The 26,168-nt window shown below is 46.2% G+C and overlaps 1 protein-coding gene across 7 annotated transcripts in view; it reads left to right on the plus strand.

Moving 5' to 3' along the window:
- The window catches only part of GSN (gelsolin), a 191,906-nt gene that overhangs the window by 52,950 nt on the left and 112,788 nt on the right, over positions 1-26,168 (plus strand). Inside the window, exon 1 of one of the 7 annotated variants that reach the window (XM_085613665.1) lies at positions 16,802-17,127. The exons of 5 other annotated variants lie outside the window; for them this stretch is intronic. In XM_085613665.1, coding sequence (XP_085469791.1) covers positions 17,086-17,127 — 42 coding nt within the window. In that variant the 5' untranslated portion in view covers positions 16,802-17,085. Of the gene's footprint in view, positions 1-16,801; positions 17,128-26,168 lie in introns of those variants that run through there. One more of the 7 variants, XM_085613675.1, reaches the window with a different exon arrangement.

Below are 26,168 nucleotides of genomic sequence, written 5' to 3' on the forward strand. Positions count from 1 at the left end.
AACAGAGGGCAGTGGTGAAGTCTGGGATGGTGGGTAATGTTAATCAGGACCTGGGTGACTGTCAATCTCGAACAAGCACCAGACGTCTAGCAGTAGGCGCTCCTCTCACTAGACCACCGTATTTCCATTTGGCAAACGTGCATTGTGGGAATGGCTTGATTTGTTGAAGTTTAATTGAACTTCAAGTACCAGAATTCAGTGCAGTGTAGGATGAAAGCATAGGAGTCCACATGTACTGGGACCTGGAGCTCCGCCGCCATGGTGTCTGCATCCTTTGGGCATTTGCTGAATAAAGGTTTTGGATCAAGCAGCTGGATTGGCCAGGGGCGTAACACCGGCCCCCGCAAACCCCGCGGTGCGGAGGGGGGGGCGCTACAGGGGCCCCCTCCGCGGCCGCGCAGCCAGCAACCTTACGTTACGCACGCGCAAGCCAGCCACCCGCCTCATCATTAATTACATGGTGCGCTGCCGAGTCTGTGCCGGTCTTCGCTCTTGGGGTGGATACTAAGGACAAAATAAACTTAACATGCAACGAGCACCTCTTCTCGGTGTGTAGGTAACATCTGAACCGCTAGGATACATTGAAGAATACAAACAAATGTATATTGACTCTTGGACACCGTCGGAGCCCCAAAACGCGTGACCCAGAGAGAAGGTAGGAAGATATGAACTTTTAGACCTTTCGAAGGGGCCGGCTGATCGGCACCCTTTAACTGAAGCTGTTCTGTGCTGCGTGCGATCCCTTGAGGGGGACGCGGTCACGTCACCCCTTTCAGCTCGTGCACAATTAACTGATTTCGGTGCAGTATTGGATTAAGACCGTCTTACCTGCTGGCACCCGCGCCCCCTTCTCTGGGCCCAGAGAGACTCCTTGTGAGACCTGTACATTGGCCCGCTCCTCGGCCCAGTTGTTCGGCCCTGAGAAGTCTGAGCAGTGCTGGCAGGCGGGCATCGTGGGGGGGGGGGCACGGATGGGTCAATACAGGGGAGCCTGGAGGCTGCATACCATGATATAAACCTTCTCAGCTGGGACCACTCCTATAGCGTCAACCCAGGTGTGGGGGTGGCCCCTCCTTGTTAGAAGCTTTGTATTACAAACATGGGTTCACTCTTGGGTGTCGTGGGGGGGGGGGGGTAATGCATGGATGGGTCAATACAGGGGAGCCTGGAGGCTGCAGATCATGATATAAACCTTCCCGTGTCTCTTGTTTTTGCCTGTCAGATTCCATCTGACAGTGGTGAGTTTTTGGATACCGAGGCGATAGCCTCATTACTCCACATTCATTTTGAGTATTTTTTTTTAGTCGCTGTTTAGGTTGTCTTATTGATGAGTGACGCTTTGTCACAGTTGAGGATGGATCACAAGGTCAGCGCTGTGATAGGCCGCGGGTTGCGGTCAATTTGGGTTGCGGAAGTGTCAGCCAGTTTTGCCGCAGAGTCTTGTATTCGTCTGCCAAATGTCTTCTGGCGGTGATGAGCTTTTGATGGCTGCCGCGGCGGTTGCCTTCTGACAGTGATGAGCTTTGGGTACCTGCCAGGGCGATTTGCCCTCAGGCAGTGATGGGTTTTTGGATGCTGTGTTGCTGTTTCAGTTTCACAAGTTTAGCGCTTCGATGGGCCTCGGGTAGCGGTCAAATGGGTTTGTAGAAATGTCTGCAAGTTTCCTGATCAGTGGGTTATCTTTTTGATCCAGTCCTTTGTAGAATGTCCTGTTGAGTTTGCGGAGATGGTCGTCCAACATCTCAACGCCTAGGTCTTTGTGGATGATATAAACCTTCTCAGCTGGGCCCTCTCTTATAGCGTCAACCCAGGTGTGGGGGTGGCCCCTCCTTGATATAAGCTTTGTATTACAAACATGGGTTCACTCTTGGGTGTCGCGGGGGAGGGGTGAAGTAGGTCAGGTGACAAATTGTTTTAGAGTGGATGGGGCTTCCTATTACTGTACCTGCCCTCAGCAACAATTTTTAATAGATTATTTTCAGACAACACCTTGTCCTTTCTTGTTTCTACTGAGATCTTCTGAAAGTGCAGTAACGTTAACTTTTAATTTGGATTTAAACAATTCGTTCACGAGGATGCGAAATGGAACAGATTTCACAGATGGATCTTTGACTCGAACACCTTTCCACAGCTGCCGCATTTCTCCACTGTCCTATGTTTTCCACGGTCTCTGCTCCATCCTTCTTCCAACAGCCTTTGCTTTTGTTTATAGTCCTGTCTAATTCCTGCCTTCCGGGCAGCTCTTCACAGCCTAACAGCTCTTCGTTGCCTACTTATGTGTATCGCCTATAAAGTAGCAGCAGCTCTTCACAGCCTCAGGACCACTCCCAACCTCCCCTACACGGATCTCTTCCAAACCCTACCTTCTCTCCACAGCCCCAGCATCACCCCACACCACAGCCACAGGACCTCTTCCTGGATACTTCGCATCCCTACACGCCTCAGCATCTCTTCCTGGCACTACCTCCTCTCCACAGCCCAACTATCACTCCACAACTTCAGCATCACTTCACATCCAAGGTATCGCTTCATACCCTGCCATTCTTTCCAGGGCCAAATCATCTCTTCTTAACCATCCCATCTATTCGCATCCCCAGCATCTTTTTGGTCCTACATTTTCTCCACAGTTCCCCATCACCCCGCGTCCCCAGCATATCTTCACAACCCTAACTTCTCTCTCTCCACAACCCAGAATCTCTCCAAAGTTCCATCATCCACTCACATCGCCAGCATCTCTTCTTGGTGCTACAGTCTCTGCATAGCAAGCGGTGTAACCATAACCCCTGCTCCGGCACTGTTCATGTCTGGCCACTGGCCTGAGAGCTCCTGCCTGGGTCTGGAGCATTGGGACCATGTACTTTGCGCTCATTCACCTCTCCACCCACTGAACTCTGCATAGCTCTCGACCTGTCGGACATGTAACGCAGTTCCTCTGCTCCTGTCGCACAGGTGCCATTGCAATACATTAGGATGGATGAATGACGCTTAGTGATGGACTCTCTGCGCCTTCCACTTGTCTCAGAAGCCGGGTATGGACCCGGGTTAAGTGTGAGAAGGGATCCCATCAAATCATTCATGGCGAGTGAGGGCGTTGCCTTGTATACTCTTTGGATCCCACAGCGCCCCAGGGCAGTCCCAAAAAATCCACTGCCCTCACAGAGCACCCTTCACTCCAAGAGCCCCACCCCCACAGATTCTCAGACTCCATGCGTCCTGCACTCAGGGCACCGCACACTGACCTACTCTTCAGTCATCCCACTCGTGGTATCCCACACTCTCCACCCGCACTCTCTACTCCCCAACACCCACGGAAATAATTTTTTAATTTCAATTCCCTCCCCCCCCCCCCCCCCCCCCCTAGATCTGCCCTGCAGGGATCATACTTTCACTTTGTAATCTATTCATCAGTTGAATGAAAGAGGGCCCTATATCTTTTTTTTTTTTTTTTTTTTTTTTTTTTTTAGCCCGGATCCCACTATCTTTTGACAAGCCTGGGATACCACTGCTTTGCAGCATCCAAGTGATTCCACACTTTACTCCCTCTGCACCCAGGAGTTACCTTCACCACTCTCAGTTCCTTAGCTTCTAACTACTCGCTTTCATGCCATGGCTTCTATCAATTGTGTATTTTCTGTTCCAGACTGCTAGTCCACTTGGGAAGTCTCGAATGTCATACATACGACCAAAGTGAATATTTGTGGACTAAAACACTTGTAAAAAAAACCAGCACTTTTAAACACTAAAACCAGATTTTACTCTGGTTTGAGGACCTGTCCTTGAAGCCCACTGATATATTGTCAACTCGCACACACAATCAGCACTGAGGACCAAAGTCAAAACGTTGTGCATGTGCCTGGGCCGTGACACTTGCACTCTGGGGATGACCCATGTGCTCAGCGTCTAGTTGGCCACTCTCCCAGCATGTGTCTGGCCTGTAGGACAGCCCCCATCTGCAATTCCAGTACAGAGATCCACCCAGAGTTGCATGTGTGCCCAATCATTTCTGATCTGCAGCTGGCACTTCTAGCCTAGTACTGGGGCACCTCACTCACTGAAGCACCTCTACCAAAAAGTGCAGTGGCCTAGAGTAGTGGCCAACAGCATAGTAGTTGTAGTGCACAGCTGCAGCATGGGTGCACCAGTTGCCTTACATCAGTACCGCGGCCTGCCTCATAAATTAAATGATGCGCTTATGAGCCTCTCAATAGCGAAGATGGGTTGGCCCTCTCGCCTGTTTACCAGCCCAGCATCATCGTCTTTGTTGTAGCTCATTCTGATGACCAAGTTATAGATAGAGCTACAGGGGCAGCAATTACATGTTATGGTATGTTATTTATGTTTATATAATGCATTCTGTGGAAAATTCGGCCCACGGCCCAAATGCCATGTCTGTGCTTAGTTGGATGTAAACCAATGTTCTATTTAATGTGTTGTGTTGGAAGTTTGTGTGTGTTCCATGCTATTGAAAAGTGCTCTTCGGGACCACATTGCAGCCAGCAGTATAGTATATCTGCGCTATGTGGGGTGTATGCAAGGTCTCTCCAGAACATTCTGTTTGCTGCTTGCGTGTGTTTTAAACTACTTGCAATGCTCTTGGGAGCTGCATGCCATCCATCTATATTGTATTTCTGAGCTATGTGCTATATAAGCTTTACCCTGTGAGCGCTATTACATGTTGGCGTGTGATGTACATTATTGAAAGTGTTGTTGGGTGCTACAGTGCACCACAACAGTCGGCTGTACATTCTATCTGAGGTGCATAGTCAACATACCTCTGTAAACTGGTTACCGAGGCTTCGTTTTTTTCTGGTTCCAGTAGCCCCTGGGCCCCCACTCTGCCTATTCCATTTGAAATTTACATTTACTGCTGTAGTGTGAGAATGCATTTCATGAAAAGGAATGTAGAGTAGGGTTGCCAAAACGGAAATGCCAGCCATGTGTTTAAAGAGCCTGGAAAGACCTTGTCTAGGCACTAAATAGGGTTATACAAAAGTATGTGTTCATTTGTAATGTGACTTTTCTGTCTTTGTTCCCTTTAATTGGTCATGGATCTCATTTGGGCAGCCCTAGAACACAAAGGGCATTCTATTTATATTTGCTGTTCGAAGTACGCACAGATAAGTGCTGAAAATACGGCTTTAGGTGACTGATTATTTTTGTCAGTGTGGCAAAGTTGTAGGTGGTGGGCTGGGCTGCTGGGGGGGGCCCCCTCATTGTGCTTTGCAGGGGGCCCCCCCCTCTACTTTCATTACGCCACTGGGATTGGCTACCATTTGATTGCTCTAGATCTGGTGTTCCTTTTAAGCCACTTCACTTCATGGTCCTACTTGCTTAGTACTTACTAGCGCCCTGAAGTCCTCTTGTGTGCTGCGCTTTAAAAATGCACCAATTGGCCTATACAAAGTTACGTTTAGCCTGCAGCAGAACATTACACAATCATACTAATTGTTCTGACTTCCGCAGGTACCTTGTCTGACTACCTCGTTTTTGGGCCTGGCTTGACAGCACAAGTGTCTGCAAGACTATTGTATCTTTAATTTATACACCAAGTATGCTTTCGATCCACCCCGATCAGTGATGAAAAATCAGGCCAGGGCACCTATTCACAGTTTAAGGTCTGTGCTCAGGATTCGTAAAGATAGTCGTTAAGTTATAGACTTTCTGGGCTTGGTGCAACCCTTTTTTTTTTTTTTTTTGAAACTTTATTTTTTTATTTTTTTTGTTATCCTAATTTAAAGTCCATGTTCTCTACGTCTGAGTCCTGACATTCCTATGTTTGGTCTAGAAGGGCTATATCCTTGCCAGATTTCCTGGATAACCACAGAAAATGTGGATGTTTCATTTACATTTTCTGTATGTACTGGTTTGTTACAGGGATGTTCTTTAATTCTGTCATGGATATACCCCTGCTGGACCTACTTGTTCCAGACAAATCTCTGGCCGCAGCCAGGTACGCACATTGTGTAGCGATCACAAGCTATCATGTGTGGATTGTGCTAAAAGTGCTTTGCTTTTTCATCTGCCTTCTACTGAATGCAGTTCTTTTCCCCATGGCACAGATCAATACTTGACTCGGGGCAATTTGCGTTTGACGCAGCTTTCTACATTGACTCGTTCTGTCCTCAGAACTTAGATTCTTTCAACATAAGTGAAGTTCAAGCACTACAACTTCAAGTACCAGCATGCAAAGGATTGCAGACAAACTTCCAGGAATAGATGAGTAACTTAAACCCAAGACCATGAATATTGGTGACTTTCCTCACATTGTAACTCATCCACTGAGCTTAATACCAAACAAAGGCTCTGAACTTGGACATCACTTTTCAGTTCCAATAATTAATTAAAAAAATCTTTCTGGGTCTTGTAGCGTTTCATACCATTTGGAGTAAATCACAATACTGCAATTCTTTGTAACTACAGATCTGTGTTGCAATTATGGTGTTATGGGTGACGCGCAGTAAATGGCTCACTATACACAGTTTTCTAAAGCAAACTAAGGCTTACTCTATTAGATCTTGCAAAAGCTCTGCTTTCAGCTGTTTTAATGTCGAGTACCCATTGTGTGCTTTACCAGTCCTTACGATGGGCTTTGTCAACCCGTTGCTGATCTTGGTTATAAAAGCATTTGTGAGAGTGCATTGGGAGTGAGGTGGGGACTCGTGTCATACGTGGTGGGTGCCTTCATGAGGAGGTTGGTTGGGGTGTGTCAGCATGAAAGGGGTTCTATGATGTTGGACAGCTTTGAAAAGGGGGGATGTTAGTTAAGGTTCCATGTGAAACCAGTATTGGCAAAGCCAATAGCTCTTGGCTTTGCCACTGTGTTTTAGCTAGTTTTACTGATTAAACTATACAGCACAAAAATGTGATGAAATCCAGATCACCTTGAGTGCTGATATTATTTTGATCATATTAAAGTATTTGTTTCAACCCAACTTCAGAATTACAAAAACTGGACTTCATTTGTGATTTTCTAGTTCTGATGTATTCTGAAATGCTTGTCCAGTTAATTTACTTCCATTTAAATCTTCTTCTTTTTTTTTTTTGTGCTTAAAAAAAAAAAATCCTGCTCACAGCCTTCCTTTCAAACCTTCAGTACCCAGTAAGATTGGCACATAAATCATCTCGCTTTGTAGTTTGAGAAAGAAAAGGAAACTCCAAGCTCCCTCAGAAGACCAGAGCCTAACATGTTTACTATCTTTGAATGCACAGCAAATGTGTCTAGATAAAAACAAAATGTAAATGTCTGTTTATTGCTCATTTGGTTCCGAATTCCAGCATGATATTTTGGGGGGTGCTTCAGCACCCCCACTCCCAGTGCCTATGGCATAGGAGTGAAATTGAGGAAGAAGATTAAGTTATGCTATTGATAAAGAGCACTGACCAAAATAAACAAGCTGATGCAAGATTGATGAACTAGTAGAAACAGTCAAGCAGGAAGCTGGGCGGCAGGAAACCTTTTCAAAGAAATACAGCACTTTTCCAGCTTCCTGAACTAGCATACAAGGGTGACAATTGAAAACACATGTACTCTCTGGGAGTGCTTCATGAAAGAAAATTTCCCAGAAAGAGCACGCACTCATGGAAGAATTAAAGGAGCCCGTTGGGAGGCGGTAAACCGGCTGTGCTCCACGGGAGGGACAAAGGCCAAGCCAGCAAATAGAAAGCAAGCAAATGTGAGTTACAAAACACAAAACCAGTGGTAAGTAATTGGCAGAATGCATTCCTAGGGAAACTTTCAGCATGTCCCCAATAGGTCTATGAACCAGACCGCTTCTACCTAAACTGACTCAAAAGTATGTCATTGTATATCTCCTTTTACAATTTTATTGAATGGCTAATTCCACGCCCACCTCATTCCCCGCCATTTTTAATATTGGATTCATTTACTGTGCTAACTGCAGTTGTAGCATGTGTAGGTGTGAGTTGGAATATATTTATGTATGGAGGATGTGTTAGGCGGTGGACTCTTTTCAGGCTCGTATTGTAGACTGCTTTTGCTTTCTGTCTCCTGGTTAAAGAATGGAGAGCTAGTTCAGAGTATTCCTGATGAGAGCCGGCAGCAGGCCGGTGGGGCTGTGGACGGCAGCCACTCAATCAATTCATCCTAGCTCTGGTGGCTTTGTTTTGCTAGCTATGTCATTGGTGGTGTGGCAGTTCTGAGTGGCCATAATGTTGATGGTGGGCGCACACAGTATTAACACCTCCACTCTTCCCTCAAGGTGGTGTTTATACTTCTATAAAGGCCACCGATGAGATCTCCAGAGTTTATTCTCACTTCACTATGGTCCTAAATGGCACCAAGTTGTAAAATCCACCTGTCCAGTCCAGGTTTTAAACTTGCATACCATTAATCTATTCCTTTTCAGCTCTGGGTGGCAAGCTATGGTGTAGGAGGTCTGGACCCACACAAATGATCAGGATATCTATAGGTGATTCATTGTCGCACTTCAAATAGTTTGCAAAGTTATTTGTTATCCTGAATGTTAGTTTGGGCCCCATGGACTAAAGTGGGTTATTGAACCAGAGGCCTAGTGAGCCATCGGTTTATCGCTTGCCAGCTAAAGTGCCTACCTGTCGGTGTCCTAGCGCTACACGTGTGGTGTCACAGCAAATCTCTAGGGGCGAAGCTGTATGGTGAAAACTGTTTAGCATTGGTTTTCCAGGACCTAATCCCTGCTCCATTCGAATCGAATAACCACTAGATTGGCACGTCTAAATTTACCTTGTATATATGTGTGTGTGTGTTTGTTAAAATAAAATGCCCTGCTGACTTCGGTTAGGTTTTGTCTAGAAAGACTTAATTTGTGAACTTGTTTTATTTTACATTTATTTGCAAACTCTGCTTGGAAAAGCTTCTTGGACCATCCCCATTTTAGCATCCACAGAAGGAACGTCGTAAGGATGCCATAGGCCCTGATGCAAGCATGGAAAGTGGACCAGTTGAGCCGCACCTGGGCTGTGCTAAAAGGAAAAGACCCCTTTACTGGGGTGCAGAGGGCTCTCCTGTCCCTGGTGCCAATCCACCCTCTGCGTTGTTGATCATACAAGAGAACATCTGGAAGCAGAAAAGGAGATTTTGAAAAATGATGGAGTTCCTTTTCTCCATCGATTTAATTCAGGCGGGAGAAAAATAAGAAAAGCCTGTTTGGACTGAACAATTGGGGGATTCACTAGAATAAGGGATGTCGACATGTCTACTATTGACAGTTACACCTCTGTACCCCCCCCCCCCCCATCTAGAACATTTGCTTAGACTGAGGCTTCTCGAGGTTAATTTCCAAAAGGGCATCGAAGGAACTGATTATCAATGGAAAGGGAAGCCATTTGCCGTCCAGGGTAACAGATTGTGCACTAGTGTTTTCGGGCTCTTCTTTATTTATTTGCTATAGCCGAGCTGATGCTTTTACGAGTGACTTTAATTCAGTACAGACTGAAATTCATCCGCAGAAAAAATGCTTAAATGCCGCGGGTGAGGCAAATCTGTTCCTGTCTTCACTGTCACATGAGAGGAAACCGATCAACTCTGTTGCGAAATGGCTTGATTCTCGGTGAATTCTTACAGCTGCAATTGTCTGCTGTGCGTGCACTTTTAGGAAAATTATGCCTGGGTACCTGATGGGCCGCCTTAGAAAGGGTGGGATTTGTGGAAGTTGGGATGTCCTGGTTAACTGCTTGGGTGCTATGACTTGGCCTCTACGTCCATAAAGCCGCAATTGGGTGCTATGAACGTGGAGGTCCTGTCCATGGTGGCCCAGCACTGAGCAGCAACTGCTGTGGGCTGCTCTGGTGTCCCTGTCAAACCCTTTCTGGTTTGGAGCGGGAGACTTCTGCTGGGGGGCGGGGGGGGATCGTTCTGCCAATGTTGCAATCGACCCACTGACTTAATTACGTCATTGCTGGACGCAGTAAACTGCTTCGGGTAGCAAGAAGGGGACTAAAGAGCCCCCATCTCCATGGTAGAAGGGATTTGTGCTTGAGGGAGGTAAAGTTGGAATGCTAAGAAAATGCACTTTTTCCAGCGATGCCTCTTACTTTGAAAAGTGCTAGACGATCAAAGTGGAGAGTGATCTCCAGGTGCAAACTAAACACCTGTGGTAGTCAAAGGTGGTATGCTTCTCATGGATTTCATAAAGTTTTCTTACCCACAATGCCCTGAAAAACCTCCCTTTGCCTAAAATCACCCCTTTTCCTTGCGTTTCTGTGACGGGAATAATGTGGACTCCTGCACATTCCAGAAGTTCCCGACAGTCCGCTTTCTCCCAATTATGCAAAACAAAAACTCTACCCCACTTGTGTGGCTGACCTAGTTCCTGCAACGGGAATCCTTCCAACCCAGAACAGCGGGAGATCTTTCCCTCCTTTTTGCTTCCTGCTCTACTTTTACGACTGTGCTTGAAAGCAAAGCTGCTCTGCTCCAAGTTGCGTTGTTTGTAGAATTCTCAGACTGTTTTCCTGCAGGATCATTCTCTCCCAGTTTGACTTGAGGCACCACAACTACCAGGTACTGCACATTGGACCTCTAGGCACTTGGAGGGGACATCAGTGGAGCACCCCTATCTCTTACAGCGGCACTAATTGTCAAAGTGGCTGGAACTAATTTTTAAGCTCTCTTCAGGGTCTGTTAACAGTCTTGCGTTCAGCAGGAGCACAGAAAATGAGCCCAGCAGTTTCCCCGCAATGCATGCAGACTGGCTGTCGCCACAGTAATCTGGGCTGCAATGTGCAACGGGAATCTCGTGTAATTGACTCACCAGGAAAATGTTCCTTGCCCTTGTGCCCACCAAGCTTTTACTATGGGGCGAACACTTGGGAGTAACCTGGTGGCACCCGTGATCCCTGTTGGGTTCTACATGTCACCCAAATGGCTACCCTTTCCAGATGAACCCCTGCCCCCCAACCCATCCTCCTTTCATGCTCTTCTCTACATTAAACGAAAGTATCCTGATGCAAGAAGTATGGGGAAACTTTAAATACCTCGTGTGTGCTCTAGATTTGCTACCCGCAGGCCCTTGGTCTCCATGGTACCAGAGCAAGTCTAAAGTTTGACACACATCCAAGTGTGCTGTTGGCTTACTGCACGAGGCACGTTTTCAGAACTCGCGAGTTGCAGTGACTCCTTCTGTTTGGCACAGTTGTAGCTTGGCTGTGTGCTGCATAATTTTGGGAAACCTATGCCTTGCCACTTAAAGCGCACTGTTGGGTGGTATCCGTGTGATGGCGAAAGATCTGCTTTTAAATATTGACCTCAACCAATAGAGACTTCAAAGTATTCACTGTATTGTCGAGACAAATGGGAGTTAGTAGCATCCCTAAACTTCTCTATGCCTAACCTGGCGTTCCAGTGCAAGTTGATGATGTCACGAATTGTTGGGTCTGGTAATGGATGTTATGGTAATTAATTTTATAAGGCGCAACAGCTGCCACCAAGGGTTTCCCGGCACCAGCCTGAGAGGAATAGAGAGCAGAGAATTATTGTTTGGACAGCCAGGTTTTCAGTCCCTTGCGAAAGTTCCCATAGACAGTTTCATTACGAAGCGACATGGGAAGAGAATTTCACAGGGAGGGGCCCAAGTAAGCAAAGGAACGGCCGCCCATTAAAGACAGTCTGATTCTGGGGACCAAACATGTAACCGGACTAGAGGAACGAAGAAGGCGTGAAGGGAAGTAAGGTTGAACTAAAGCTTGCTGGTATTGAGGGGCAGTGCCGAACTTGATCTTTAACATGTAGCTCAAGGCTTTGAATTTGATACGATTCTCTACCCTGAGCCAATGAAGATAGTGGCGAGAACCCGAGACAGAGGCAGCTCTGGGAACCTGGCAGAGTAGCCTGGCGGCTGCATTCTGCACCGCCTGCAATTTGCATATCATCTTTATTTACACCCAGATATAGAACGTTATCGTAGTCCAGTCTAGAAGTAACAAGAGCCTGGACTACGGTTCTTTGGGTGGAACAGGGCAACATCCAGGGTATTTCTTTTTTTGAGCTATTTGAGGATGGTAAAGCAAGTTGAGGCCACCTTTATGACTGGTTTCATTGATAATTGATCATCAATGATGAAGCAAAGATTGTGGACTTGGTGGGAGGGCTGGGGTAGAGCACCCTTTCAGAGGGCCAGTGTTGGGGACCCCAGAAATCTTTATTTTCCCCCAGAATCAACACTAAGTTTAGTAAATTTACTTTCATTCAAGATGCTAACGTACCTGGCCACGATGGACCTTTTGTGAATGTGGCGTGGCTGGGTCCACCCATGAACTTCTCTTCCACTTGCAATGCCTCGTGTGTCCTGGTGCATTAACATGTTACTGTGCATGTGAATCTTTTAGCCAAAAACCCAGGGTTCAGGCTGGCAGCCAGTTTGGTGTACTCACACTCTCCCATGGTGGTCTCGTGAACGCAGGGTTTGCCTGAGTAGCAGTGTAAGACTTGTGCATGGTTACTGTGTGGCCCTGACTGTCGGATGTGCATCTTTCCTGTGTTGATCAGCAGGATGTGCATAGTTACTGTATGGTCTTTAGCAGAAGAGATGTGCAGCACATTGCTGTGCGGGCATCAGAAAGTGGCTTATATTTGATACTGTCTGCGCCGTTAGATGTGCAAGACAACTCTGAGTTTTTAACAGACTTATGAATAGTTCTGTAACCCATTAGGTGGCTTGTTGATGGTTTTTGCTCCAGTTTAAGTTTAATGTATAGCTACTGTGCGCATCCTTAAGAGACATGATTGATTTGTGCATGCACCTATATGAATCAGACTTGTGCATAGATGGTCTGTGTAACTCATCAGAGGGAGGGAGCTGGGGATGTGGAAATCTACTAGTGGAAAGTAAAGAGAACTAAGCACATCTCTATTTTTATTCAGTTGCACAGATCTGGGCATCGCTGAAATGCCTCTAGACAGAGAAAATAGAGTAAGGAAACCAGACCATGTAGTGAGTAGCATCTTTTATGTACGGGTTTGTCTTTTGGACTTGAGGGTCCTGAAACTGTATTTGTTGTTTGTTTTGAAAATGGAGGGATGTAGAGCCATTGACCTATTTGAAGGTGAGGCAGGTAGTTCTGAAACCTGTCTTTCAGCGATTACCAAAAGACGCTTCTCATCTGGTGAGTGCTGGGTTTTTATTAGGGTGATGGACACGATGTAAAACCAAAGGGGATGATGGACGGGGTGTCGAACAATGCAAGCACTCGCCCCCCCCCCAGTCAACTGATCTGAGTTTAATCCATAATCATTCTTTAGCCCACTCTGCCACCCCAGTTCAGACATGGCCATATGCAAATCAGTCTGACCCTGTGCCTCATGGGAACAGTCCAGCCCGAACTGCCAAGCCAGGTCTTCCCTGGCCTGGAAAAAAAACAGCATGGCACTAGGCTGTGACTGGGGGTGAGTGTCTGAAAAGTTTCAGCACTCCGTCCATCTCCTTGTTTACTTTGTTTGCCCTAAGTTGGCAGGGTATGCCCAGACGTGGGTCCCTTGCTCATTTTGCCACTGGATTCAAGCTAGCCTGGCTGAAGAGGGGTGTTACCCCAAAACCGGTCCCAGGATGCTTGGTTCCGGTTCAGGGAAGACCTGGCTTGGCAGTTGGGGCTGGACTATTCCCATGAGGCACAGGGTCAAGACTGATTTGCATATAGCTGGGTCTGAACAAAGGCGGCGAAGTGAGCTAAAGAACGATTATGGATTCAACCTAGATCTGTGACTGGGGGTGAGTGTCAAAGTTCAGCACTACGTCCATCTCCTTGTGTTTGCTATGGACAAGATGTACAAGTCATTTTTTGAGTCTTTTAAATTGGTAGTATTGCAAGCCAACGTACAGTGAGTTGCAGTTGTCTAGGGAGCCTGCTATGGTGACGTGGTGAGTTTTGGGTATGAAAACTAGTGTGTTCTTCAGCACCTTCAGTTATTAGAAGGCAGACTTGACCACAATTCCAGTTTGTGTGATGAAGCTGGGATCGCTTTACAGTAGGTGCCCAAAGTTCTAGCACTGGATTTGATGGCAACTGTCTCACAGCCATGTTGTGTACCGCTTCTCTCCTCGTTGCCTTTGGGAATGGTTACTGGTGCGCATCCTTGTGGACGAAGAGGGTGTTCTTGGATAATGCATGTCCATCACTGCGTAGGAAGCGTGTGCATGGTTACTGCGAGCACCCGAGACTTCTTTGGTTATTGGGTGCATTATGAATGAGACCCATGTGGACCGGATGCGGAGGGCCCCTTAATCTGCCTTTTTTAATAATTTGAGACTTTTTTTTTTCTTTCACTTTATTTTTTGCGTTCTTTTAATTTAATCCACGTCTAAATGTTTTTACATTAGCAATTTAATGATTAACTCCTTTGAGTAGCAAACTGCTCCAATCCTACAGAAAAGGTACTGTGCTTAAGCCAGAATAGTTATCAAAGTAATTCTATAATGTGACCAGGAGTATGATTGTAAATTAGATATTTGTATGCCCGTTTCATCCAGCAGTTTGTGGTAACCGTCACCAGTATATAAAATCCTAGAAGTTCAGCATGGTAAATGCTCCTGGACCTCTGTCCTGAAGTCGCTGCAAGTCAATCTGGTATCCTCTTGTTCTTTTGAAAGTGAACACCAAATTCTGCATGTACTTTGAAGCTGGGACACAAAATTGACCATTAGACACAGCCTGTTTTTGAGTCCAAGCGGGGCACCTGAAGAGTACAGTCTCTCGGACATCTACAGTGAGCATTGATGGCAACATACTCCACTAGTTTGTTTTTTTTAATTGGGGTTTTTAATCTGAGCGCAATGCTTACAGGCCCCTTGCACAAGGTTCCTCTAGCATGTCAAAGACACTGAAATGACATTCCGGTCTGCAAGTCCGTCTGCGTTGTGCATATAGTGCCTGGTAGCGTGCTCAATGTTTGAGAATGAGTATGCTGTAACCCGAGGGATCATTTTTTGGATTGCCCCCAGGTTGTGACATGACACAAGATGGAAGGTTGTGATGCAGCCTCCCTAGACAGCGGAAGTGCATTGCCTACATTTTTGTGCTATAAGGTGTAGCTCGACACTGAAGTGTGGATGAACAGACTGCTACGTTTAGAAAATCTGACCTATTTAGCAAGGTATTGCGTATTAGACCTTGCTCAGCACTTCTATTTGGTTGATGGTGGGTGAATGGTGGTGGCGTCACTAGATGTAGTTGTTGGAGGGAGAGAAGATTCTCAGCAGGACCTGAGCCTTCTGTTGTCCTTTGAGTGGCCCTTCTGGTAAAACTGACAGCAAGGTGTGGTGCTTCACACAAGTTGTGCTCATGTCACGGGTTCTCCTGCTGCAAGAGCCGTCGCCCCACAAAAAAATCAGCAGAATGAGAAGCCAGTTATGAAAAAGAACCACTTCAAGTTGGTTCCTGAACTGTAGATGTTAGATCCACATTCCTTGTCAAGATGTCGATCTCTATCCTACCCTTTCCGACTTGGTTCCGGTTCCAAGTTGCTGTCTGGCCCATCGAAAGCAGATCGCCAAGGAATTGTGTCCAAGGAACCGGAGAGAGGGCCTTCCAGCCCTACCAAAGACCAAATTCGACAATGGTTGCCCATTCCAGTAGTCGCTGCAGGGGAAGAAAGGGGACCCGTGCTGACTCTACTTGATTAGCCCGCAAGGGCCTCGCTGCAGCATCCGTGTGGAGGAAATCATCCTCCCACCCTGAGGTGGTGGAACGTCTGTCCAGAGCAACTTCACTGAGCCACTGCAGTCTTCAGTAGCCTGTCGCAGAGAAGGCAGCTGAGCTGCCCGTAAGCACTGATGGCCGCGACCATGGATGTTCAGCCCGTACAGACAAAAGCCACACATTCATGCTTGGAAATACGGAGTGCTTTCCCCTTCAGGTAAACGCCAATGTTTGAGGCATTGACTTAGCTGTTAAAGCAGATATTGGTTGACTTTTAAAGATAACTGAAACCCACAAACGGGAACTGCAAAGTCAATTGACCGAAGTGTCGCAGAAAACAAGAAAGCTGTTCCACTTCACCATATTGAACGTGCATCTGTGCTTAATTTTAAGACTTTATTCTCACCGTGTAGCGAACCCCTTAGACCCTGTAGGATGCATTCCGATAGTTCTTTTCAACATATGCTGCAATATGTTCAGATGTGATTAAAATAACTTCGATTTTTTTTGTTTAAAAAGGAAAGCACTTTTGTCGGCATTCACTCATTTAACCTATTGCTCGCGTTCTGAGCCTTTACCCTCCTCGATACCTTCCCAAAAGGCCTTTAACTGCTCACCTTCCATCGCTACTCTTGCTGCCCAGTGTTGTAAGGATGGACGTGGCCCAATAAGCAGCGCTGTACTGGAAGGAATTCCAGATCACCTGAGAAGAAGGCCCCGGCAACCCCATTTGATGTCCACTAACCTCTGCTTGCCCTGTGGCTTCTGTAGAGTGTGGTGAATGCAGGCCTCAGCTGGGTCCACGGCCATTGAGGGAAGTGGATGGAGAACCAGAGATGTTCATATTTCTGCCAGTGAATCCTAAAGAGCCGCAGTTATAGGCGGCAAAAGCACGAAGATTTCTGGAGGGAGTAGAGCAAAAGTTTGCAGCATCCTTCCTCACCTTTCGACAATAAAAAAGCATCCCATATGCACGGGAATCAAATGTTCAAAAAAGGGTTGACCGCGCACAAATTTCAAAATGGCTTTTTTAACTTGCGCAAAATTGTTCTACTGGTTAACATGAGTAATGAGACCTTAAGTGTACTTTCTCTCCATCCTACTTTGTCTTTTATTTTGCTAATGCGCGGCATCCGGTGCCAGTTGATGGCTTTTTTGAGCGTAGCCCTTTCTCTGAATCGAGACTGGTCGATGAGAGCATCTGTGTCAGTCGCTTTGGCGGTCTGCTATGAAATGTTGCGCTGGACTTTTTTTGCCATCTCTGCCTCCGGATCCTCTCATGACGTTCTCGCGGAGTCCTTCTGAATCCAGATGTTTGCGGCTGCCGGACCTTCGCCGGGAGCGAGGAGGGGAATGAGTCACGGGGAGCAAGAACGCTCCCAGCCTCGTCGCCAGATGTTGTAACTTCCAGAGGAACTTTTCCGACAGCGTGGCACCGTGTCCGCGCCGGCCAGGATGGGCAACAGCAGCTCGGCGGAGGTCTGCTGCGTCGCACGGGTGGGTAAGCGGGTCTAACATAGACCTAGGGGGCGCATCTCCCTTGGGGCAAGGAGGCCATGGTCACCGACAGGTTTGAGAAGTTGGGTGGGAGCGGTTTAGTCCCTAGGATGGGGTTAAGAAGCTTTTATGTGGGAAGTTCAATATCGTGTTTTACAAAGCGCTTCTGTCTTTTTTTTTTTATATAAGCACTGTAAATCGAAATTACTAGTACCCCGTCTTTATCATACTCGCCGACTCTGAAAGGATGAAAGGCAGAGTTTGCCTTGCCTGGATTTAAATTACTGCTGCATTCGGCGCGAGCATTGTGCAGTCGCATCTTTTGGAATATGATCCCTTCTGTGCGTTTGTGCCGCACTTTACCGCCCTGCAGCTAGATGGAAATGCACTCCTGAGATTTATTTAGCGATTGCGCATGTGTGCTGCATAGAGTAATAAGCAACCATTAAAGAAAGTACCTTCAGACAACGTGCAGTGCTCGCTTGCCCCGCCCCCTTCCCACGCACTGAGATGCCTCAAGGCGCTGGCAGGTGAAGCAGGGTAAATGAAGCTTTCAGCGACCTGTTTTGCACGCCCTGCTCCAGTTTAATACCCCTTGCCTTCGGATGGTCGTTTTTGTAGGAGTGGGCAGATATCCGGGGTTGCAGGGGGCTTCCAACAAACATTTGGATGTTGTGAAGTAATAGCGTGCTGCCTAAATAAGGACTGATTTGAATGAATCACATTGTGCACGCATAGGATATAGTTTAAGGTACCCAGAGGCTATTCTCTGGGGTACCAGTTTCACCGATTGTTACTGGATGCTTCTTCCTATACCCGAGCAACCGTAATCTGCTACCTTGGGCCAAGCCGTTGTCTAGGTGGATGACTACAGCTCCCAGGATGCATCAGGCCGACAAATGACGCCGGGGGCCTGGGTTCTTGGTGTTCTGAGTGGCTTTTCTTCCTTGAAACGAACAGACCCTTGCTCCCAAGGAAATAATTTGTGCTTTCAATGGGCAGGCACAGAATTGCTTTTTTTTTTGTACAAATCTTGATTTTCTATACACTGTTTACCTAACTTCTGGCATTTCCAACGCTGTAAATATCAGCTGTTACTTGTACCCAAATAAGTGATACTTAATTTACAGATCTAAGAAGGGTGAAAGGGCGAGTCTCCCTTGTAGAGTGTATGCAGACTTGAAAAACTTCAATAATTTTTTTGGGGTGGGGGGCAGTGTTTGAAGTACAGATGCAACTTCCCCAACTCAAGTGTGTATATATGTATATATGCTTCTTCTTTTGGTAGCACTGGCTTATTTACCAGTCTTTACAATTGTTCAATTGTAAAGACTGGTAAAGAAGCCAACCCTACCAAAAGAAGAAGCATATATACACACACACACACACACACACACACACACACACACACACAACATTGAGTGGCTGAGTGGCTGAGTGGCTGAGTGGCTGAGTGGCTGAGTGGCTGAGTGGCTGAGTGGCTGAGTGGCTGAGTGGCTGAGTGGCTGAGTGGCTGAGTGGCTGAGTGGCTGAGTGGCTGAGTGGCTGAGTGGCTGAGTGGCTGAGTGGCTGAGTGGCTGAGTGGCTGAGTGGCTGAGTGGCTGAGTGGCTGAGTGGCTGAGTGGCTGAGTGGCTGAGTTCTGCTTCTGGCTTCTTCACTTTACTGAATTGTGTGGTCCTGGGCAAACGCCATATGACTGACTACATCATTCCGATCCCCTCCTTCCAAAACCAGCAGCCCTTAGAATAGGGGGACCAGGTGTCCAGGACTTGTCGTCGAGTCCCAGTTTGTCACTAGCTGTCCTGGCAGATTTCTGAATTTAGCACATGCTCAGGGTTTTAGAGGGGCAAAATAAAACGGAGGATACACGTTTATGGGTTCCAAGGCAGGACTTGGTGTTGGCTATTATTAAGAAGTTTTAGCATGCACGATACTGGGTTTAAAAAGGTTTCATTTAATATATTCACTTGGTACCTCATTCTCTGTTTCTATATTGATCATTTAAGTCGTTCTGTGCTCTTTGGGTGATGTAAAATTTAGTCTTTCTAATTTTGTGAAATGTCTATTTCAAAATAGTCACCCTAGCTTAGACGTGTGCTAGTTGGAGTAATAAATGCTATTAATTTTTTTTACATTTAGGGTAGGAAGAGCAAGGTTATTCTCCACCACTGGCAATCACTCTGGCCACATTCCAATCTATTGTTTTTCCGCCCTCCAGTGCACCTCAGTTCAGAGTCAGACCCAGCAATATGCAAATCTTTCTTGACCGTGCTCTAATGGAACAGTTCAGCCCAAACTGCCATGCTGGGTCCAAACTGGTGTGGTGTGCAAAATGATGGGCTTGGAATGTGGCCCGAGTGCTTACCAGAGGCTGAGATAAATTCACATTCCATCCATCATTCTTTTTGTGTATTTTAGGGTTTAAGTGGGATGGGTGTGCCCCGACGTGGGTCCCCTACATACTGTGCCAATAGAACCAAACTATGCTAGGCTGAGCTCAATCGGGGCATAAGCGGGCCTGGGTTGCTTGTGTTACTGTTAAAGGAGAACCTGGCATGGCAGATCGGGCCAGGCTGCTCCCATTGGGGCAGGGTCAAGACTGATTTGCATATGACTGACTCCAAACTGCGGTGGCATGGTATGTAAAATAATGGATTGCTATGCGACCCGAGTGATTACTAATGGCTGACTAATTCATGTATTCCAACCTTCACTTTTTTTATACTCTAAAGATATTTACATTTGGTCTTGGTTTTATGATCGCTAAAACCTCAGACTCTTAGTTATTTATTAGACTTCCTTTCATTGAGAAGCAGTCCACACTCCAGTAGACAAAAATTGTCATGACTTTCGGGTGCACTAAGTTGGGGCAGTTTTCGGAGCACAAATGGGGGAGTAGGGCGGGAACCCTGGCGGTTCTGGCGCTGGAGAGCAGAGTGAGTGGATGTGCAAAGCATCTGTGGTCTCTGGCATGGGCTGCCTTCCAGACTTGGATAAAAATAGAACTGCTTCCCCCCTCCCCCACCCCTGTGAATGACAAAGAATGGAATGAGACCGTTCCTCCCTCTTCGGATCTTTTTATTTATTAAAGAAAGTGCTACCCTGCTCGGACACTCTTAGCCACTGGTCCCATGCAGTGACCAAGCCAACAGGCCTGGCTTTGTGGTAAACTGAATGGTATTTGTGATTAGCAGCAACAACGCCTTCTTTGCCCAAGACTCTGTAAAGAAGCCATTGTAGAAGAGTGATTTTTCGAGGAGCTCACAGTAGATAGTGTGTGTGTGTGTGTGTGTGTGTAAAATATATAATAGTTGCCACTGTGTAGTTGGGACCTAGCTACCAAAAGAAATTGGCGATAGGAGTGCATGAGTCTCCCCCATGTGTTCCATTTCACCCATATTTTTGTCCACTGGTTCGTGAGGCCTCTGCTCTCATAGATCCCTCTCTCCGCCTGCATACACCAGTCCATATCTTTCTGCCGGCCGCTTGAATGCAGTGCGGACTCCACGCCCCACAGTTGTGCCACATTGTTTAGCCACCATCACCCAAATAAGTGATACTTAATTTACAGACCTATCCAGGATAAAGGGACTAGTCTCTTGTGGAGTGTATGCAGGATTGACAAACGTTCAATAATAATTTTGGGGTGGACGAGCAGTGTATTAAATACAACATTGAGTTGTGCGAAGTCGTCCTTGTGTGAGCCAGAGGCCGTCCATGCGGGGGACATCTGTTTCTTGCCAGATATTTTGGGGGCACCACTTCGCTGACCGCTCCAACACACTCCTTCAGGCATTCTAGACCATGGTTTTTATATATATATATATATATATATATATATATATATATATATATATATATATATATATATATATATATATATATATATATATATATATATATATATATATTTTTTTTTTTTCTTTTTAAAGAGTGATGCACTAAGCAGGGGGGGGGGGGAACCTGCAAAACACTAAAGCCATGAAACTAAATTTGTCTTTCTAATTCCATGTTTTGGAACAGATGACTTTTCCCCTTCAATGATGCTAGCAGTGTACTCGGAGGTTGCAGTAGACCACGAGCCTAGGGCGTGGCAAAACAATTTCTTTCTTACCACACTAAAAGCGAGTCGGTTTCAAGTTGTAGGGTCAACACAGATTTGAAGAAAACATGTGCCCTTGTGCAATGAGATTCTGTTTAAGTGGAATGGTCCATGGGAATGGTGACTACCTTGTGTGGTCGTGGCAGATGGTGAAAAACAACTTTTCACTTTTTTTTTTTTTTTTTTAAGCCACTGCGCCAACCCTTGTGGAGGCTTCCCATATGCCTTTTGTGTTCAATAGGACTGTGCTGTGTTCACTGCTTAATTTGTACATATGCTCATTCATTTTCCTAATGAGCCGGCTGCCTGCGCTGCTCAGCGAGTGGGCATTGAAGACCACTGCTGTTTTAGTCTTGTTCCCAACTCATCCCTCTTTCTTCCACACCATTTATCTCACCCTTGTAGGGTCTTTTTCATCCCTGCCTTCTCCCTTTGTTATTTTTACTGCTTTTGCTCTGGCTCAGTCTGACTGTGAAATAATTTCTTGTCCGAAAAGGTGCCGTGCCCGCACCTGCACGGATTCCACGCTGGCCCTGGTTCATAGACTTTGGTCTCCCACTGGCACCCGTTGATGACCCGGGGCCTATCTTTCCTGCCAAAAAGAGATCCCATTTGAAATAAGTATTTCTTCGTGTTGCTAGCAGTGCCAAACTATTGCAAACCCGACCCTCTCGACATCCCCAACACATTTGAAGACTGGCAGATTGGCTAATTTTCAGGGCTTTGGTTTCCAGATCCGTTTCAAGGATTCTAAAAATCATGGCCAGTTTGGACACCAACACAGATCCCCCACTGCCTTTAGACCCTTACGGGTGAGTAGCTGCGCTTAATAAACCCTTTATGGACTGTCTGGAAGCAAGTGTTTTCAACAGTGTCTTTGGAGCTGTGCGACTGGTGCAGTTGCACCTGGCATTGTACTTGGAAATAACTTCAGGTTTAAAAGCACCTGCTGCACCGTTCTTTCCATGTCCAGCAGTTTACAGCAACAGTAAAAATGTCGCTATAACGCTGATATTAATGTACCAGCAGAATAGAGATCAAAGTTTTGTCTAGTGCCAGTTTTGACCCCTCATTAAGTAGTGCAAAGGGTTAATATGCCTGCTGCAAAGAATTTGTTCCATGTAAATGACAGAACTGTATTTTTATATGGATAGTTCAGCGGGTTACTGATTTTTGCCACCGGTTCTTTTACTTGCAGTTCATAAGTTAGTCCTAACATGGAGCAGTGACCTTTGGACTCCTAAAAGAGCTACATGCAAACTGCATGGTATAGGGTAGAACATTGTGTTTTCCCCAATCTTTCATTATTCTACTGTTGCTAAAAAGGGTTGGTTTGTGTAGAAATACTTTATTAATAAAGCCAACTCCAACCACTGATACGTTTTAAATCCGGAGTTTGTGCTTCTACAGACCAAACCTCATTTAATTTACACCCAACTAGTATGGCTGACGTGATCACTACACCTTGTAGTCCTCCTTGTTTTATGAAACCTTTCCAATAGACTGATTTTGCACAATCCTGATTCATTGTGGGTGATGGCAGGTACTCTGACACGCTACACTGGTTTGAGCGCTGCTACAAACAGTTTAAATGGATGTGTGAGGTACTGTGGAGAGAGGAGGGTCACTGTTGGGGGTTGGTAGCGAGAGAATCGGTGGAGAAAGTCATAGGGGCGCCAGGAAAGATTGTCGCTACAAGCACCACCAGAACTAAAGTGGAAACTGGTTCATCAATATTTTTAGGTGCAGGTATTGGTATTGACCCCCATGTCCCCTTCAAACATGGTTAAACCAAGCATGCAGCTAACGTAGTTAACTTGTGCACTTTTTCTCCTATGGGAATGCCCGGCCCTAGCGTCGTAGGGTGCAGTATTTGTTCGTGTGTGTACGCATACTGCCCTCCCACTAGCTTTTCATCACCTCGCTTTTGCCAATTTGCTGCGGATAAGATGATGAAACCCTCGAGTGCAGATCAATGCATGAGGTGTTTGCCCTCCAAATGCACCTTCACTGTTGACAAGATGGCTTCAGAATAAGCTTGTGGCATGACATAGAGCAGGAAAACCTGGGCAACATGTATGTTGATCTGGATCCAACCTTAAATGTTTGTGTCTTTGTGGTGAAGCATGACTTCTAGCCGCCACCCAATGCTTGGCCCATTGGCTGATTCACTAAGCGCCTCGTACGTATTTAGCTTCAGTATCGGATCCCATCAGATGGCTCGCCCAGTTGTCAAACCCACTTCGAGATGGGATTTGGTTTCTAAATAAGAGCGGTTGTGAGCTCTGAGCGGGCATCGCTACTTCCTGCTTGGCAGGCACTTTAGCCGCTGAGGCTAAAGTCCAGCTCGCCAACAGACTTCAGTGCCAAGTGCTGCTCCCTGGAGCCACAGGGATGGGTTGGAGGAGATCTATCGATGGAGTTAGACACCGCTAGGTTATGCGGAGTGATCACTCTTGTTGCGGATGGCCGGTATTGAACACCTTTTACTGTATAAGGATCATTTCATTCATTTTAATGTCTGGTAAGCGATCTAAAGTGACCCACGCTTCTGTACACTTAATGACATTTTGAGGAAGGAAATCTTCATGGATAAACCAATAAAAACCTGATGCTGTGAACTTATGAAGCAGTTCACACTTTCTGTCAGCAGCAGACTTCCTGATGGCAGAATGCCTAAAAGACACCGGGGCACCTTGATGCTTGTTAATCTAGGCAATCATGAAAACTGAGTTTGGTTGCATGACCAAGCTTGGGCCAGCTTACCCTCAATGCCACAGTAGAGACTGGGGCAGTTTCCAAGGGGTGACTGGAGCACAATCTGGAAGATGGCCGCCTTTCGGAATCCCCCTGTGCACTTCAGGAACAGCGCCTATCCAGCAATACTTGTAAACTATTCACAGCTCCATCTCAATCTATTGCACCATGTCGATGAATCGACAAACACGTTATCTTAGTTATTATTGTATTTATAACATTTGTACAAGGGATAGCACATTAAGTTCCCCTCGATCATTATTCTAATAAAAAATGACATTTAGTGCCCCATTTACGAAAGGAGAAACCCATTAAGTTCATTGCAAGCGACCATCATCACAAATGTGGGGTAAAAGTTAAAGTATCATACGCTGTGGTATGAAATGCAGGTGTCAAATGAATTGATGGAGAAATTATGAACACAGGTTAAATTATTTACACGAAGGAAGGGAAAGGTGGGCATGAAGTGGTTTTTAAACCCCAGTCCAAGTTTCTTAATCGCGTGGGGGATAGTACTCCTATTAAACGCCCCACTTTGCGTGTCCTTCAACTGTGCACGTGCTGTTTTGGTCTTGGCCTCCTTGGATTGCACAGATGAATAGCCAGGGACAATGGGTTAATTCTGGTTTGTGGTCAGTTTCCCTTGGAATGTTCTGCTGGCCTGTTTCGACAAAATGGGAATATTAGTGACGTCGTTCTAGGGCAAGAGCTGGTGTGAGCACTTCATGGTTCAGGCAAGTTTAGTAATCTACCCGTGAACTGTAGGGTGACGGCCCCTCCCTCCTCTCTGTAGCGAGAATTTGTCTGACTGGACAGATGATGAAAAGTTAGTTTTTCATTGTATTTTTTTTTTAACTTGTTATACCATTTTGAATCCCTACTTTTAGACACATTCTGGCTAAACGGTGTTTGGTGGGGGAAAAAATGGCCCATTTAGAACTAAATAAACTTCTTAGTGCATGGGCAGTGCCGAGCATTCCATTTCCTGCTAAACTATAGATTTTTTTTTTCCAGTTGCAAAACTGCTTTTTTTTGTAGTTTTTTTTTTTTTTTTTTTAACCCCTGACCTTAAGGCTGAACGCGCCAAACTCTTCTTTTAAACAAAGCCCTTGCTCGGAAAAAGCCCCCAAGCCGGATGTTGCCCACCAAGGGTAATTTATGCCAGTATCAATTTTCGAGGTAGCACAGCTCCAAGTCTAGCCAGGGCTAATCAAACTTACATCCATCCCAGGTCGATAACAGGAGTTCCGTTGGGTTAGATACTTATTTGTAGTATTTCAGAGCCAAGAGGATTCATTTTGTAGTGGGACTACCACCCTTCTGCTGTAGGTTTTCACAGGTGCCTCACATGTACCAAACCTGGTACATTGCCCTCATGATCCCGCTTCCCACATGACCGGTTTCCCGCTCCCTCCGACACCCCCACACCCCATGCACCTCCCTTTCATCTGTTTTCCCGGCAGTGCTTTGAATCTGCATCGGGGCTCGTGCGTTGTGTACAAGCCGGTGCTATAACCTGGTGCCAGGGCCTTTTTTTCATCGTTTGTTTGCAGTGAAAACAGACGACCATTGGATACCACGCTTTGTGAACGTAGGACTCGTCCGAAACGAGCGGCCACTGTTTGCATGACATCACAAGTTGGCATGGCCTCAAACCGGTGGAGCTGGTGACCTCTGGCTGAACTTCTATATTGTTTATAGATACAAGTATGTACTGTATAAATGGCAGGTGGTGAATACAACAGACTTCCCATCACACTGCACAAGACCTTGAAAACGACGCATGTATCGGGCATGTCTCTCTTCCTTGGAGCTTACAAAATCACGAGGAAGGCATGTTCAGGAGAGCTCCCCCAATGCAGTTTATAAGCGAAAATAAATGGGGCAAGAAACCTAGGGATTCAATTCTGTCGCTCTGTGCCCTTTAACAGTGTGGGTTCCAGGAACCGGTTTTACTTTCTCTTCTTGAGGAGAGGAGACCTTATCATGAGGCGACGTTGTCGGGGGACGTCTTTTCCTGCTCTGTTTTTTAAAAAGGTACACTTTCAGGATTTCTGCAGGGATGCTGACTTATGTAAGTAATACGTGCATGGTGGGCGAGCCACTGGAAGCTCGAGACTGGAGACCGGCTCAGCGCGAGGTCCTGTTTGAACCTCGAGCCCATGACGAGCCGAGCTTTGA

Source organism: Triturus cristatus, chromosome 1_2 (assembly GCF_964204655.1).
Source record: "Triturus cristatus chromosome 1_2, aTriCri1.1, whole genome shotgun sequence".
Lineage (NCBI taxonomy): Eukaryota > Metazoa > Chordata > Amphibia > Caudata > Salamandridae > Triturus > Triturus cristatus.